The following is a 13,749-nucleotide window of genomic DNA, read 5'->3' on the forward strand; positions in this document are numbered from 1 at the left end:
TTTTTTTCTCCATTCATCGTGAGAGAAAACGCTCCATCAATATTTGTTAAATGAATGGATATACTAACACTGTCACATCTTGTCAGGCGAGTGGAAACAGGGAACTCCGAAAGGCTATTTCACCCTTGATACGTCCTCCAGTGTGTGAAGTGGCTCCGCTTGCCTTTGTTGTTGTTGCTGTTAGGTGCCATCATGTCGCTTGTGACGCATAGTGACCCTGTGTATTACAACAGAACGAAACACTGCCTGATCCTGCGTCATCCTGATTGTTGTTACTCTCAAGTTCACTGTTGCAGCCACTGTGTCAGTCCATTTCACTGAGGGCCTTTGTCTTTTTTGCAGACCCTCTACTTTACCAAGCATGATGTCCTTCTCCAGGGACTGGTCCCTCCTGATAACATGTCTAAAATATGTGACACGAAGTCTCCCCATCCTCTTTTCCAAGGAGCATTCCGGCTGTACTTCTTTCAAGACAGATTTATTCGTTCTTTTGGCAGTCCAAGGTATATTCAATATTCTTCGCCAGCACCTATAATTCAAAGGTGTCAATTCTTCGGTCTTCCTTATTCACTGCCGAGCTTTCACATGCATGATTAGGCGACTGAAAACATCATGGCTTGAGTCAGGTGCACCTTAGTCCTTAAGTGACATTTTTGCTTTTTAACACTCGAAAGAGGTCTTTTGCAGCAGATTTGCCAAATGCAACGCGTCATTTAACTTCTTGACTGCTGCTTCCATGGGTGTTGACCGTGGATCCAAGTAAGATGAAATCCTTGACAACTATCTTTTCTGCTTGCCTTACATTGTGATAACCTCTGCAGATGCCTAAATCCTACCCATCCTCCACCCCTCGCCTAGGTAACTTCCACAGAAGGACCACCCACCCATCCATTAATCCTTGTGTATTCCTGAAATCTGCCCATTCCTACTGGGGAGCCCAAGTCAGAGCCAGGGCAATACTTGCAGTGAGAGAGGAGAGCTGAGGGTAAGCACCCACTGAAGAATTTTGCCTTTTTTTTTTTTTTTTCAAGAACATACCATTGAAAAAGCCATTCTACTCTCCAGAGATTCCAGAAACAGCAACTACAAAAGCCCAGCTGCTCCCAATCAACAAACTTGCTTTCTTCTTCTTTTTTTTTTTCCCAGAGCTGGGCAGACAGTGAAGGAAAAAAAAATAAATCACATGACTCATGTTCTGGCAAGGGCAAGCATTTTCCAGGCTGCCGACCAGTCCCACTCACCTTCCCTCTAATCCAATAATGATAATAATAGTAATAATAATAACAGGGATCATTTTACACTTGAGAAAATGGCTGAAATGCCAGCCATAAGCTCACAGTCAAATCTGAGGCCTTCCAAGGAGAGAAAATCCAACCTACAAGGGTAAGGAACGTGCTGACTCAGCACAGGGACCACCACTACCTAGCAGGACAGGTGTCGAACGTCTCCAGAGAGAAATGCATGGAACAGGGCAGTGTGTGAGGGATGGCGGGTGGGGACGGAAGGCAGTCACCCTTGATAATGGATTTTTTACCCATCTACCTTCTCTCTGAATTGGGACTTTTCACACATAGAGTACTTTTTCCTGCAAGGTTCTCAGTCTTCATACTTCAGGTTCATAGCCATCTGATACCGGAACCTGACAGCAACTGAGGCCAGTGTAGAGGAAAAGAGCAGGATGTAGGACCAGATATTCCTGGCTTTAATACTACTGCCACCACCATGAGCCCCTGAACAAGTAACTGAGCTCCCCAGAGCCTCTATGTCCTCTCACTAAAAGAGTGTGATAATAGTTACTTCTCTGTTGTTGAGTGGATTAAATGAAATAATAGCTTTCATCTATTGCGTGCCTACTATATTGCCAAGCACTTTTGGAAGCCAATAGATAGACAAATAGATGGATGGATGGATAGATGGCTGGCTGGATGGCTAGACGGATGGATGGAGGAACTGAGGGAGGGGTAGAGAGGTGGAGGGGCAGAGGGGTGGAGGGGTGAATGGATGGATGGATGGATGGATGGTTGGCTGGTGGGAGGGAGGGAGGGAAGGATGGAGGAGCGGACAGACAGATGGATGGAAGGACGGGTGGATGGATGGAGTTGAGTCAGCCCTGACTCATGGAGCCTTTATGTACAACAGAACGAAACGCTGCCTGGTCCAGCACCATCCTCATGATCACTGGCATGTTCAAGTTCATCGCTGCAGCTACTACAAGCCTGTAGTATGTATTAATTTATTAAACACTCAAAAGAATAAGTACGGTGGTGTTGCTGCTATTTTCCCCATTTTGCAGATGAGGAAACAGAGGGCACAGAGATGTTAAGCAACTTGCCGAAGGTTATGCAGCTGGTAAGACACTTGTTGTCCTTAGGTGCTGCTGAGTAAGACACTATAGTGCTTTTATGTATACAGAGTACTTTGTAGAGTACCCAGCATATGATAGGTGCTTAATAAACAGGGTTCTCTTTCCCTTCGTAAAACAAAACCACCTTCACCTCTACCCTAAGGTGTGCAACTGATGAATCTGACCACCTTTTGCACTTTTGAGAAGGAACAATTTGTTTCAAACTCTAAATAGCTCTTCAGGTGCAGTGATCATCCTTTAGAAGGCTGGTTCTTTCTGGATGGAGCTACCAAAGTCCCAGCCAAGGGTTCTGGGAAATGCACTTCACCTTCCAATATAACCAGGTCACTACAGCTACAATCATAGGATGATTACCTGTGGCTACTAGATGGTTCTTCTAGCTTTACAAATATTCCACTGTGCCTCTTGCACCTCCCTTAAAAGTTGTCTCTCTCTCTTTTTAGAGTTGGCTAGCCAGGAGACGCTTCAGTGTTCTACTAGTCTTCTATGGAATGCATAAAAAATTTTTTTGTTTTTAGTTCAACTGCCATAGTCTGCTTTTCTTTATCTTAACCACACATGATGCTTTATCAGGTACTGTGAGTATTCAGACAAACACAGTTGCATTATTTTACAAATGGGATTTTCAGTCCTGTCTAATAGACATTGCTTTGTTTTTTTTTAAATAAACAACTTCATCTCTATTCCTGGACATTTTCAAAATGGTGTGTTTTGAACTTGGCTAAAGCCCATTAAAGATTATGGACTTTTAATTGAAGAGCTGACTGTTTTAAGAGACAACAGGCCAGCCAGAATTCATGCTCTCTGGAGAGAAAAATAAAAATATCTCTGAGTCTTGGTCACAGAGAAGATTTCCTGGTTTGATCCCTACCATCCTGGAGACCCAATCACTCTCAGATGTCTTCCCCTCTGTCCTCTCAAGAGAAAGGCCCCTCAGTCTGGTAGGTGTTCAGCTGCCTCAGCCATATCTCCTTGTGCTTCACTGTCCGCACAGTCACCGGAGGAGCTTTCTCTGTCAGTCCCTTGCATCAACTTTTCAGTACAGTGAAGTCACAACTAACATGAGAGCTAGGTTACAAAGACAGCACGAAAGGTGAAAATGGTGCCCATGGGAAGGCGCCATGGTGAAAACCGACACAACATGTCTCAGTGATTCCAGCCCTGCCAAATGGCTGCTCCAGAGATCTGTGAAAGAGATGTAGGAACCGAGGTGGACGGAGAGAGCAGCAGACTCAAAACTCAAGCTGGAACATATTTTCACTGAGTGGGAGAGAGGATGAAATGAGCCATGCCATCTCAATTTTTCCCCTGTCTCTCTCTCTTCTTGCTCAGTGTGCCTAGTTGCCGTCTCCTAGGTTAAATGCACTTGGGCTACAACTATGCTACACTTCCACTGTCTTCAAGATGACAGCCAAATTCATCCGTGGTTCACAATCTGGTTACTTCCTGTCTTGTCTTTCACCACGTTCTCCTGGCCACTCCCTTCACGCCGGACACCTGATCTCCACACTTCCATGCTTCTGCTCACTTTCCCTCTGCCCAGAATGTCTGGGTCCTTGTCCTTCCCCTTATAACTTCTTCTGGAAGCTGCTCCACAGCCCTGTAGTGACCCACCCACCTCTCTTCTAGCACTCACGGGTGGCACCACCATTGTCCAGTCTCTTGCCCTTCTCCCACCCAAACTGTGCACACTGGGGGAGAGCAGAGCCCACACACCGGTCATCTCTGCAGCCCAGTACTTGCCTGGCTTGAACAGTGAAGGAATTTGTGTCCCATTCCTCACAATAATGAATCAAGGGAGTTAAACGGTGGCCAAAGCAGTTCACCTCTAGTTCAAGATACTAAGTCTTGGTCAACCCTGGTTTCCATTAGGAGCTTACTGGCTGCTCCTTATCTGTCTTTGAGCCTGTATCTGCAGTGATCACCCAAAAGTCTGGAGAAATTCAACGTAACTGAAATCAAGGCTTTGGTTTTGAATCTCTGCTCATCTAATCATCAATTAACGTTTCTCTTATGGGCCCTTTGGGGACAGCCATGGGCCCCAGAGTATAATGAAGGTTTGCTTAGTGAAGGAGCCAGCCAGAAAGCTATTTTGAGAGAGCAGGGAGCCTTCTGGGACATAACTCATCCTAAGAGCCTCCGGGCTTAGTCCAAGGACGATGCCTCTGAGACGCAGGAAACCTCCTCACTCAGTCCCCAGGTCTCACATCCAGGTTCTAGGAAGACAAAATTGCAAGAAAGGCTGAAATAGCCCTGAAAACCATAAAGCATCAGGATGAGAGGCAAAGTCACTCTGCTTTCTATGTCGTGTGGCAGATTGCATTATCGGTTTCAATTCCTTGCCCCTCCCTGTATTCATGCCTTTGCCATGTGACTTTGAAGTTCCTCCCACCAAAGGGGTCAAGAATATTTTTCCGTTCCTGGACTTTGCGTTTGGCCACGTGACTTGCTGTGGCCAATAGTATAAGGCTGAAGCGACAGTGCACTGGTCTGGGCCCAGGCCTTAAGAGTCCCTGCGTGTTTCCACTTGTCCTTTTCATCTCTGCCATGCCATGAGAAGAATATGCCCAGGCTACCCACTGGTGCCAGGATGACAATGAAAGACAACAGAGTAGAGCTGAAGTGAGTCACCTGAGTCCAGCCTAGATCAACATGCCCTCTGCTGAATCCAAGGTGCCTGAGCAAGTCAGCCAAAAGCCACCTAAATCCAGCTTGGATCAGCCAGCCCTCAACTGAGCTGCAGATCCATGGGAATTAGTGATTGCTATTTTAAGCCACTGAGTTTTTGGGTGCTTTGTTATACAGTATTTTTGTGGCAATAGCTAGCTGATATCCATGGGGCTTACCACATTCTATGCCCTGGCCACCATGCTAGTTCTACCATTATTGATTATTGGTCCTGCAGAGCAGAAGTGATTCTGCCAGCACCCTTGGGAGTCCAGTTTGGGGCAGTGGAGGCAGCTTTAGATACAAGATGCCTGATGGGTCATGAGCCTCAAATGTTATATCTTAATATACAAAAGGCACAATTTAATCGAGATGAATTTGACCATCCACTAATGGGTAGCGAGAAGATCAGGACTTTCATAACTTAGTATTTAACCTTGGACCGAGTATATATTTCCCCATCACATGATGTTTTCTGTGATCCAAAATAAATTTCCAACCTTTACAGCCTGTCTCAACATAAAACAAATCCATATTTTTTGCTTCATGTTACTGTGTCCCTAAAGCACTTTTTGGAAGACTTATTTGAAATGAAAATTAATGGGATGATAATTTATAAACCTTTTTCAGAATTGGTTTCTCCAATAATCTTAGAAGACCCTACTTAACTAATGTCAAACAATTCTAACACCCAGTTCACGAGTTTTAAGTAATGTTCTAAGCGTGGCAGAGGACGTGCTCCTTTAATCTACCCACCACTCTAGTTCTGAGTAACAGTAATGTTCATTAATACGTAAGTGGTTTGGGGGAGTATTTGTGTATGTATGCTTGAGAAGGGGCTCTAGCACCTCCCCAATAAACTCAAACAACAACAACAACAAAAATTCTTAGTCTTCATTTTTCTTTGATGAATAAAAATGATTTATCATTATAAGTACAAGCTCCCTAGCACAGTCACCGGTTCATCATGGGATGTTTCTCTCATTCCCCCCAAACTGAACTCTGGTAGTTACCGATGAGTCACACTATGGCATTTTACAGAAGGGCTGTCAGAACCTGATGACTGCTTCTGAGAAAAACTAATAAATCTTATGGGTAGACTTTCTGGCCTCCAAGCTAAAAAAATCTTTCAGAAGGAATTGTTTCAAAAGGAAACCATTCTCTGAAACGTGGTTAAATGATCCAGGACCAGCACCTTCATCCTAAAAGAAATCTAAAATAAAGGGCTGCCAAAGAGGAAACAGAAGGACTCTGTACCGTTCACCTTTAGCCTTGGGGGATTCACGTATTACGGGAGGAAACCCTGAAACAACAAAGAGACTGTCTGTCTGTTCACTTGACCAGGACTGCCTGCCCTTCTCCCTCACCCCCATCCTGCCACAGAAACATTACTTTTTGTTAGAGCAGGTGCCACATCGCTGACTGTGGAAAAAAAATCAAAGAAACCTTTATATAATAGGTTGAACCATATGAAATTGTCCCCAGTCAAATATCGGCAATTTCATATGGCTCAACTTAATACAATAAGCTGAAGTACCCTCCCCCCCACAAACAGTCACAGAAATTAGAAATACAGGGTTAAATTGTGAGATACGTGGAACTTCAAACAAAATAAAACCATCACCCAAAATAATAGTTACTGCTAAGATTATTTTACTATACACATTTTTTAAACCTCCCAAAACCAAACCAAACCAATGCTGTCGAGTTGATTCCAACTCATAGTGACCCTATAGGACAGGGCAGAACTGGCCCATATGGTTTCCAAGGAGCGGCTGGTAGATTTGAACTGCCGGCCTCTTGGTTAGCAGGCGAGCTCTACCCACTAACTCCATGCTCTTCACGGAGGAAATCTGCACATCAGATTTCAGGCCTGGAGTGAAAAAAAAAACTACCTTCTCAGAACAATGTTGTGAAAGACGCATTGACGTACCTGGAGAGCAACAGTCTACCCCGAAGCTGCAGGTCCGCAGCACAGTCCTCGGAACGGCAATTCCTTTCAAAAACGGTCTGTGAGAGACACAACAGGAAGATTGGAACAGGATTCTAATAGCAGATGCGTAAACAACAGCCAATTTACCTTCTTGCAAATCAGGGAACCCTCCTGTGCCCTTTAAGCCCTCCATACCCACCTAAAAGAAGCCAACTCCTCAGCATGGTGAGGAGCCCTGAAGTTCCAAGGAAACCCAAACCAATGGCGGTCTTGCTTTCATGAGTTCATTTAAGGAGCCCTGATGGCACAATGGTTAAGTGCTCGCCTGCTAACTACCAGGTTGGCGGTTCAAACCCACTCGGCAGCTCTGAACCCACCCAGGGGTTCTGTAGGAGAAAGGCCTGGTAATCTGTTCCCATAAAGATTACAGCCTAGAAAGCCCTATGGGGCAGTTCTACTCTGTCACATGGGGTTGCCATGAGTCAGAATTGACTCGATGACACCTAACAATAACATTCTTTATTTTTGTTCATTTCTCAGTCCACTGAAGTGCTTTTTCAAGTAGTTTTTTTTCAGAAGCGTACATGGTAGGTGTCCTTTCAGTCTTTGCTCGTCTGAGGACGTCTTCTGGATGGTCTCAGATGTGAATGAGCCATAATCCAGTTGAGTCAAGAATTCTTAGATTATACTCTGGTCATTTCCCTCTAGTTGTTCTTTTTGGGGAGGGGGAAAATCTGTATTTAAGACAGGCTCCACCTTAGCAACAGAACCATATTCTAATTTTTAGTTGCAAAAGGAAAAAACCTAAGGCTGTTAGAATAAGGGGTGCTATGACAGGGCTGAAGCGTTCTTTCCCACGTCTAGCTGGGACAGCCAGCATTTGATAGGGGCAGAGCATCCTTTCTCAAACCAAGACCGGGCCTCAACAGCCAAAGCCCCGCCCACTGCTGGGGCCTGATGCTCCATGTGCCAAAACCAATATATTTCCAGAGGGTTGTGGGATGTGCCTGAGCTTGGGCACGTCTGTGGGGGACAGCCTGTGAATAAACAGCAGCATCTGGGGAAGGATTATAGCTTTCTTTTCTCTATGGTACATGGCGGGCTTCACTCCTCTGTCTGGTCTCAACTTCTTCAATGTTTGTGATCTCTGGACGGCAGGCTTCTACGTTCCAGACTGACAAGGGACTCTACTATTTTCAGACAGCTTTGATCATTTCAGTGGGATTTGGAGAGAAGAGCCTATTGCCATTTTTTAAATTGTTATTTATTCGCTATTAAACTTCTTTATGATCAGTGCTCATGTTTGTAATTTTTTTCTTCCCACAGAATACTGTTCCAGGTGATTTGTTCCCCTCCCACAGAACAATTTCAGGAGGCTTCTCAGAGAGCCAGTGTGGACTCCAGAAACTTGTTGGCCCACAAACAGTCTAGGCCCAACCAGACAGAGTAATTTTGCCTATGGAAATTCATATTCCTGTGCCACGTTTCCAGAAGAATAAGGTGTCCCAGCCAACATTCCCTTCCTTGATTGTGGGGAAAAAACTCATGGAAGTCTTGGGCAAAAAGAGGAAATTCACATGTTCTTTTGGACACTACTGGGAGCAAGCACAGAGCCCAACTTCCAGGAGATTTCAACACAAGACATTTGTGCTTTATTTGCCATTCAACCAAAGAGAAAACAGGAGGAAGTGGGTGGAAACACGGCATGCATGTCTCAGAGGCGATGAAAGGAAGGCATTATGAGGACGTAACTAACACCAGAGGGGCTTTACCACAAAGCTAATGAAGCTTAAGCTTGAGGGTTCCTCACTGACATGGCCCCTATCCAGTTCTTTTACCTAACTTCGCGTTGATAATTACACATTTTTTTTTCCATGAAAAGAGCTTCCCTCCCAAATTGTATAAAGTTCAAGCCCCACAAAACCCAGCTCTACGCCTGGTTATAGTTTCTCCCTTACACGTGTCACAGCCTTTCATGTTTCACCAGCGACAGATGCCCGGTGGACCTTGGAGATGGGATGAAGGGTGAGGGTGGAGTCAGGTGAAAATTAAAGAAAAGGGTGTGACCTGAATCCATCACGTGGCACACAAGGTGGAAAGCACCAACCCCTGCCTCCTCTAATCCATACTAGCCATCCCTTGGACTGGCCTTGTGACTTCCCACCTCAGCACATCCCCACCAGCTGTTCTCTGAAGCCCCCACCTCCAGCTTCACCGAGCTCATGTGCTCGTCCTTCAACCAGCAAGTAAAAACGCCGAGTCCCTTGGCACATGCAAGCCCTGCCATGAACTCCTGTAAGTTCCATATACTTTCTCATTCAACTGCTCATCTCAATTATAATGAATCAACATTATTGCATGTTTAATGACTGTCTTTCCTGCTAAAATTACACTCCATAAGGGGGTCATGTATTGGACCTCTGTGCTGCCTTTAAAGCCTGGCACATAGTAGCTGCTAGGTCAACACTGAAAGACCACACAGTTCTCTGAGAGATGGGTGATCACTGAGATGGGCAGCCAAGGGAGGAGGTGCCATCTTAGGGCCAGTGCTAGCACATCGCCCATTAAAGCCAAAGCCATATCAACCCCTCCCCCAGCCAAAACACCGGTCCCTCTGCTGCGTGCAAGCGCAAAGTGTCCTTTGAGGAACCAGCTGCTTTGCAAAAGCTCATTTTCTTTGGTCTGATTTTCCCATGTACTCTTCTATTTCCTGTCCCTGAAACTGGCTTATCTGGCTATTAAGTTCTCTAGTGCTGCTGCAGTTCCATCCAGCAAGGCAAGCACTGAATACGATATGTGTATGTGTGTGTGCGTTTATGTGTATACACACACATACACACATGTATATATGTACATACACACACCACTACGTGAGCGCTTACACTGACCGGCTAAAATTAAGCACAAACTACAGTGAGAACATAAAGCAGTAGCTTAGAAATTAGAAAATAAAAAGTCCGGCCCTAGTTTAACTGGGTTACATTAAGAAAACTGACCTGTCCTCTCTCCACAACTTGGTTTCCTCATTTGTAAAATGAAAGTGAAAATATCCATGACTGTATCAGAAAGTTGAGTAACGTTCCTCCAAAATGCATGTCTACCCAGAACCTGAAAATGTGACCTTATTTGGAAACAGTGTCTGTCTTAGTTACCTAGTGCTGCTATAACAGAAATATCACAAGTGGATGGCTTTAAGAAAGAAAAATTTACTCTCTCACAGTCTAGGAGGCTAGAAGTCCAGATTCAGGGTGCCAGCTCCAGGGGAATGCTTTCTCTCTCTGTCGGCGCTGGGGGAAGGTCCTTGTCATCAATCTTCTCTTGGATCTAGGAGATTCTCAATGCAGGGACCCCAAATTCAAAGGACACGTGATTCTCCTGGCTCTTGTTTCTTGGTGGTATGAGGTTCCCTCATCTCTCTGATAGATTCTCTCTTGCATATCTCAAAAGAGATTGACTTGAGACACAATTGAATATTGTAGATTGAGTCCTGCCTCATTAACATAACTGCCTCTAATCCTGCCTCATTAACATCATAGAGGTTGGGATTTACAACACATAGGAAAACCACATCACATGAGAAAATGGTGGATAATCACACAACACTGAGAATAATGGCCTAGCAAAGCTGACACTTATTTTTGGAGGACACAATTCAATCCATGACAGGGTCTTTGCAGACACAATTAGATAAATTAAGATGAGGTCAAATTGGATTAGGGTGGTCCTAAGTTCAATGACTGGCTTCTTCATAAGAAGGGCATGTGAAGACACAGAGGAAAGAAGCCATGTGAAGATGGAGGCAGAGACTGGAGTGATGCAGCTACAATTCAAGGAACACCGAGGATTTCCAGGAGCCACAGAAGCTGGAGGAGCAAGGAAGGATTCTTCCCTAGAACCTTCAATGGGATCCTGACCCTCCCAATACCTTGATTTCAGACTCTGGCTTCCAAAATTGGAAGAAAATAAATTTCTGTTGTTTTAAACCATCCAGTATGTGGCCATTTCTCACAGCAGCATTAGGAAGCTAGCACAGTTACTGTTAATCCAGATTAGCGCTGAGCCAGGGGTGGGGAGTTTGCAGCTACTACACTGTTTTTTTTTTTTAGGTGTTGTGCATCACAGCCTATACCAGCAAATGTGAAAGATGACTACAGCGGGCCTGAGTGAACACACAAGCTTCCTAATTTATGGTGAAACAAAAAGACAGTGGAGGCAAAGAGTCAACGGGGATTTACCTCTGTGTTACAGACTGTACTTCCCCAAGATAGATTCAACAGTATCTCCCACAGAGCTCCTGACAATGTGACTATGTCTCCTCCCCTTAAATCTGGTGTACTTATGGTGGAGGGGACAATGTGTGACCTCTGTGTCTGGGTCATAAAAAGCAATATAGTTTCCTCCTAGTTCTTTTGGGACATTCGCTCTTGGAACTTAGCCATCATGCTGTGAGAGAGACCAGGCTTCCGGTGGAGTGGCTCATATGGACAGAAATCGACAGCCAGCACAAACTTGAGGCCACCAGAGTGAGCCATCCCGGAAGTGGATCCTCCAGCCCCGCTGAGTTTCAAGGTGATTTGTTACACAGCAATAGATTACCAGAGTACTCCACCAGCCCAATGGCCTTCCCGAATCCTGGCAATGGATTGTACATTTCAAGCCCTGACAAATCCTTCGCTTAGGCAAGGCCCTATACAAAGGACATGAAAGTACAAAGGTTCTTCCTGAAGCCACAGGCCGAACTCCTGATTTTCCTGTCAGGGAACAACCCCAACATCTCCAACCTGGGCCTCTGAAAACCTCCCCCTCCTGCTTTACTCACATACCCCAGTCCTCTGGGGGAACACAAGCTTGGCTGCCTGAAACCAGGCAAATCTGAACCCAGTTTGGAAGCCACCTCTCCCACTGCCCTCCAGCTCCCACCTGTGGGCTGGCAAAAGTCCCATCAATTTATTTGCTGGAAGACACCTTTCTGGAAAATGAAAATAGATCTAAGAAGTCATCATTTCTTACTCTTCTCTGGTGAAAGGAAGACAAAGTTCTCTCAGAAGACAGCCATTTCCTGCCTCAGGCTTCAGGGTGCTGCGGACTGGACACCCAGGAGTGGCCTCAGCCTCACAGACTGCATTTCCAAGATGGCTCCTTCCTCATCCTGGTCTTCACCTCAAGTTTCCCTGATATATACACTTTTCTTTTGAAAATCCTTCCTCCAACTTCCCCCCAAATCCTTACTCTATTTCTTTTAGAACAGGGTTGGGAAACTTCCCGTAAAGGGCCAGACAGTTAATATTTTAGGCTTTGTAGCCCACAGGGTTTCTGTCACAACTACTCAATTGTATTGTTGTACCATGAAAGCCGCCATTGCCAATATGTCAAGGAATAAGTGTGGCTGTATTCGACAGGCAGCAGGTCAGATTTAGCCCATGGGCTGTAGATTGCTGACCCCTTGCCTTAGTCATCTAGTGCTAGTGTAACAGAAATATCACAAGTAGATGGCTTTAACGAACAGAAATTTATTCTCTCACAGCTTAGGAGGTCAGATGTCTGAATTCAGGGCCTCGGCTCCAGGGGAAGGCTTTTTCTCTGTCAGCTCTAGGGGTAGGTCCTTGTCATCAATCTTCCCCTGGGTCTAGGAGTTTCTCATAGCAGGGAGCCTGGGTCCAAGGGATGTGCTCCACTCCTGGCTTTTCTTTCTTGGTGCTAGGTGGTCTTCTTCGCTCTGCTCAATTATCTCTCTTATATCTCAAGAGACTGACTCAAGATACAACCTAATTTCTGTATATTGTGTCCTGCCTCATTAACGATACTGCCTCTAATACTGTCTCATTAACATCATAGAGGTTAGGATTTACAACACAAAGGATAACTACATCAGATTACAAAATAGAGGACAACCTCACAATACTGGGAATCATAGCCTAGCCAAGTTGAGAGACACCATTCCATCTATAACACCCCTGTTCCATAATATTTGGCTCTTGGTTTCCTCATTCTCTTCTGGCCAGAAGAAAAAAAAATACAATGAGTCCAGCTCAAGCTGCATTTTGCTGGGGCTGGCCGTGCTGTGCTCACAATGCCGTAGTCACCAAGGCTAGGGTGGCCTCGGGGCCATGTGATTTGGGACAACTTTTCTTCAGAGAGGAAGCCACCCAGAATTCTCAGGTGCTGAGGCACCTGGTTCTCCTACCGAAATCTGCACCAGAAAGTCTTCCCTTCTGGTCTCACGTGAAGCAGAAGGATTCTCTGCCTATTCTAGCCATCATGTTCAGAACAGGGTCAGTTTCTTGGACTTAGCAATATTTGCTTAAAAAAAAAAAGTAGGGTTGTTGACATGGAATAGACACTGGTTATAGGGTTGCTATGGGAACCAAATCCCACGCTGAGGTCTGAGAAAAGTAGGACAATTGGATTGGGTGGGAATAAATGTTAAATCCTGCCCCAAAGGGAGCAAACAAGAAAGCTATTAAAATGAGTGAGACATTTCCTGACATGCAGCGTGACTCTGCTGAGGGTCCAGGCCCCTACGGTGCAGCATTCTGCCTGGATAGCAGGAGTGACGTTCCTGCACGTGCGTTTCCCTCGTAGTCCTGCAGAAGTATCCAGAGGCCCCCGCCCTGTGCAATTCATGTCTGCAACCCCAGGACCTAACACAGCATTCAAGAATGTTTGTACAAATGCCGTGCCCTGAGCGTAAGGGGTTCTCCCTCCCAGCTTTGCTTCAATGGGCTCTTTTCCCAAATCTGACATTGTCCCCAATGTGGCACACTAGGAGAGCTCAGGGTGGTCC

General features: G+C 45.3%; 1 protein-coding gene across 1 annotated transcript in view; it reads right to left on the bottom strand.

Moving 5' to 3' along the window:
- ITGA9 (integrin subunit alpha 9) overlaps positions 1 to 13,749 on the bottom strand; it is a 393,719-nt gene that overhangs the window by 161,364 nt on the left and 218,606 nt on the right. Inside the window, exon 17 of the mRNA XM_049870897.1 lies at positions 6,966 to 7,042. Within this exon, the coding sequence (XP_049726854.1) occupies positions 6,966 to 7,042 (77 nt within the window). The remainder of the gene's footprint in view (positions 1 to 6,965; positions 7,043 to 13,749) is intronic.

This window comes from Elephas maximus, chromosome 27, assembly GCF_024166365.1.
Source record: "Elephas maximus indicus isolate mEleMax1 chromosome 27, mEleMax1 primary haplotype, whole genome shotgun sequence".
NCBI lineage: Eukaryota > Metazoa > Chordata > Mammalia > Proboscidea > Elephantidae > Elephas > Elephas maximus.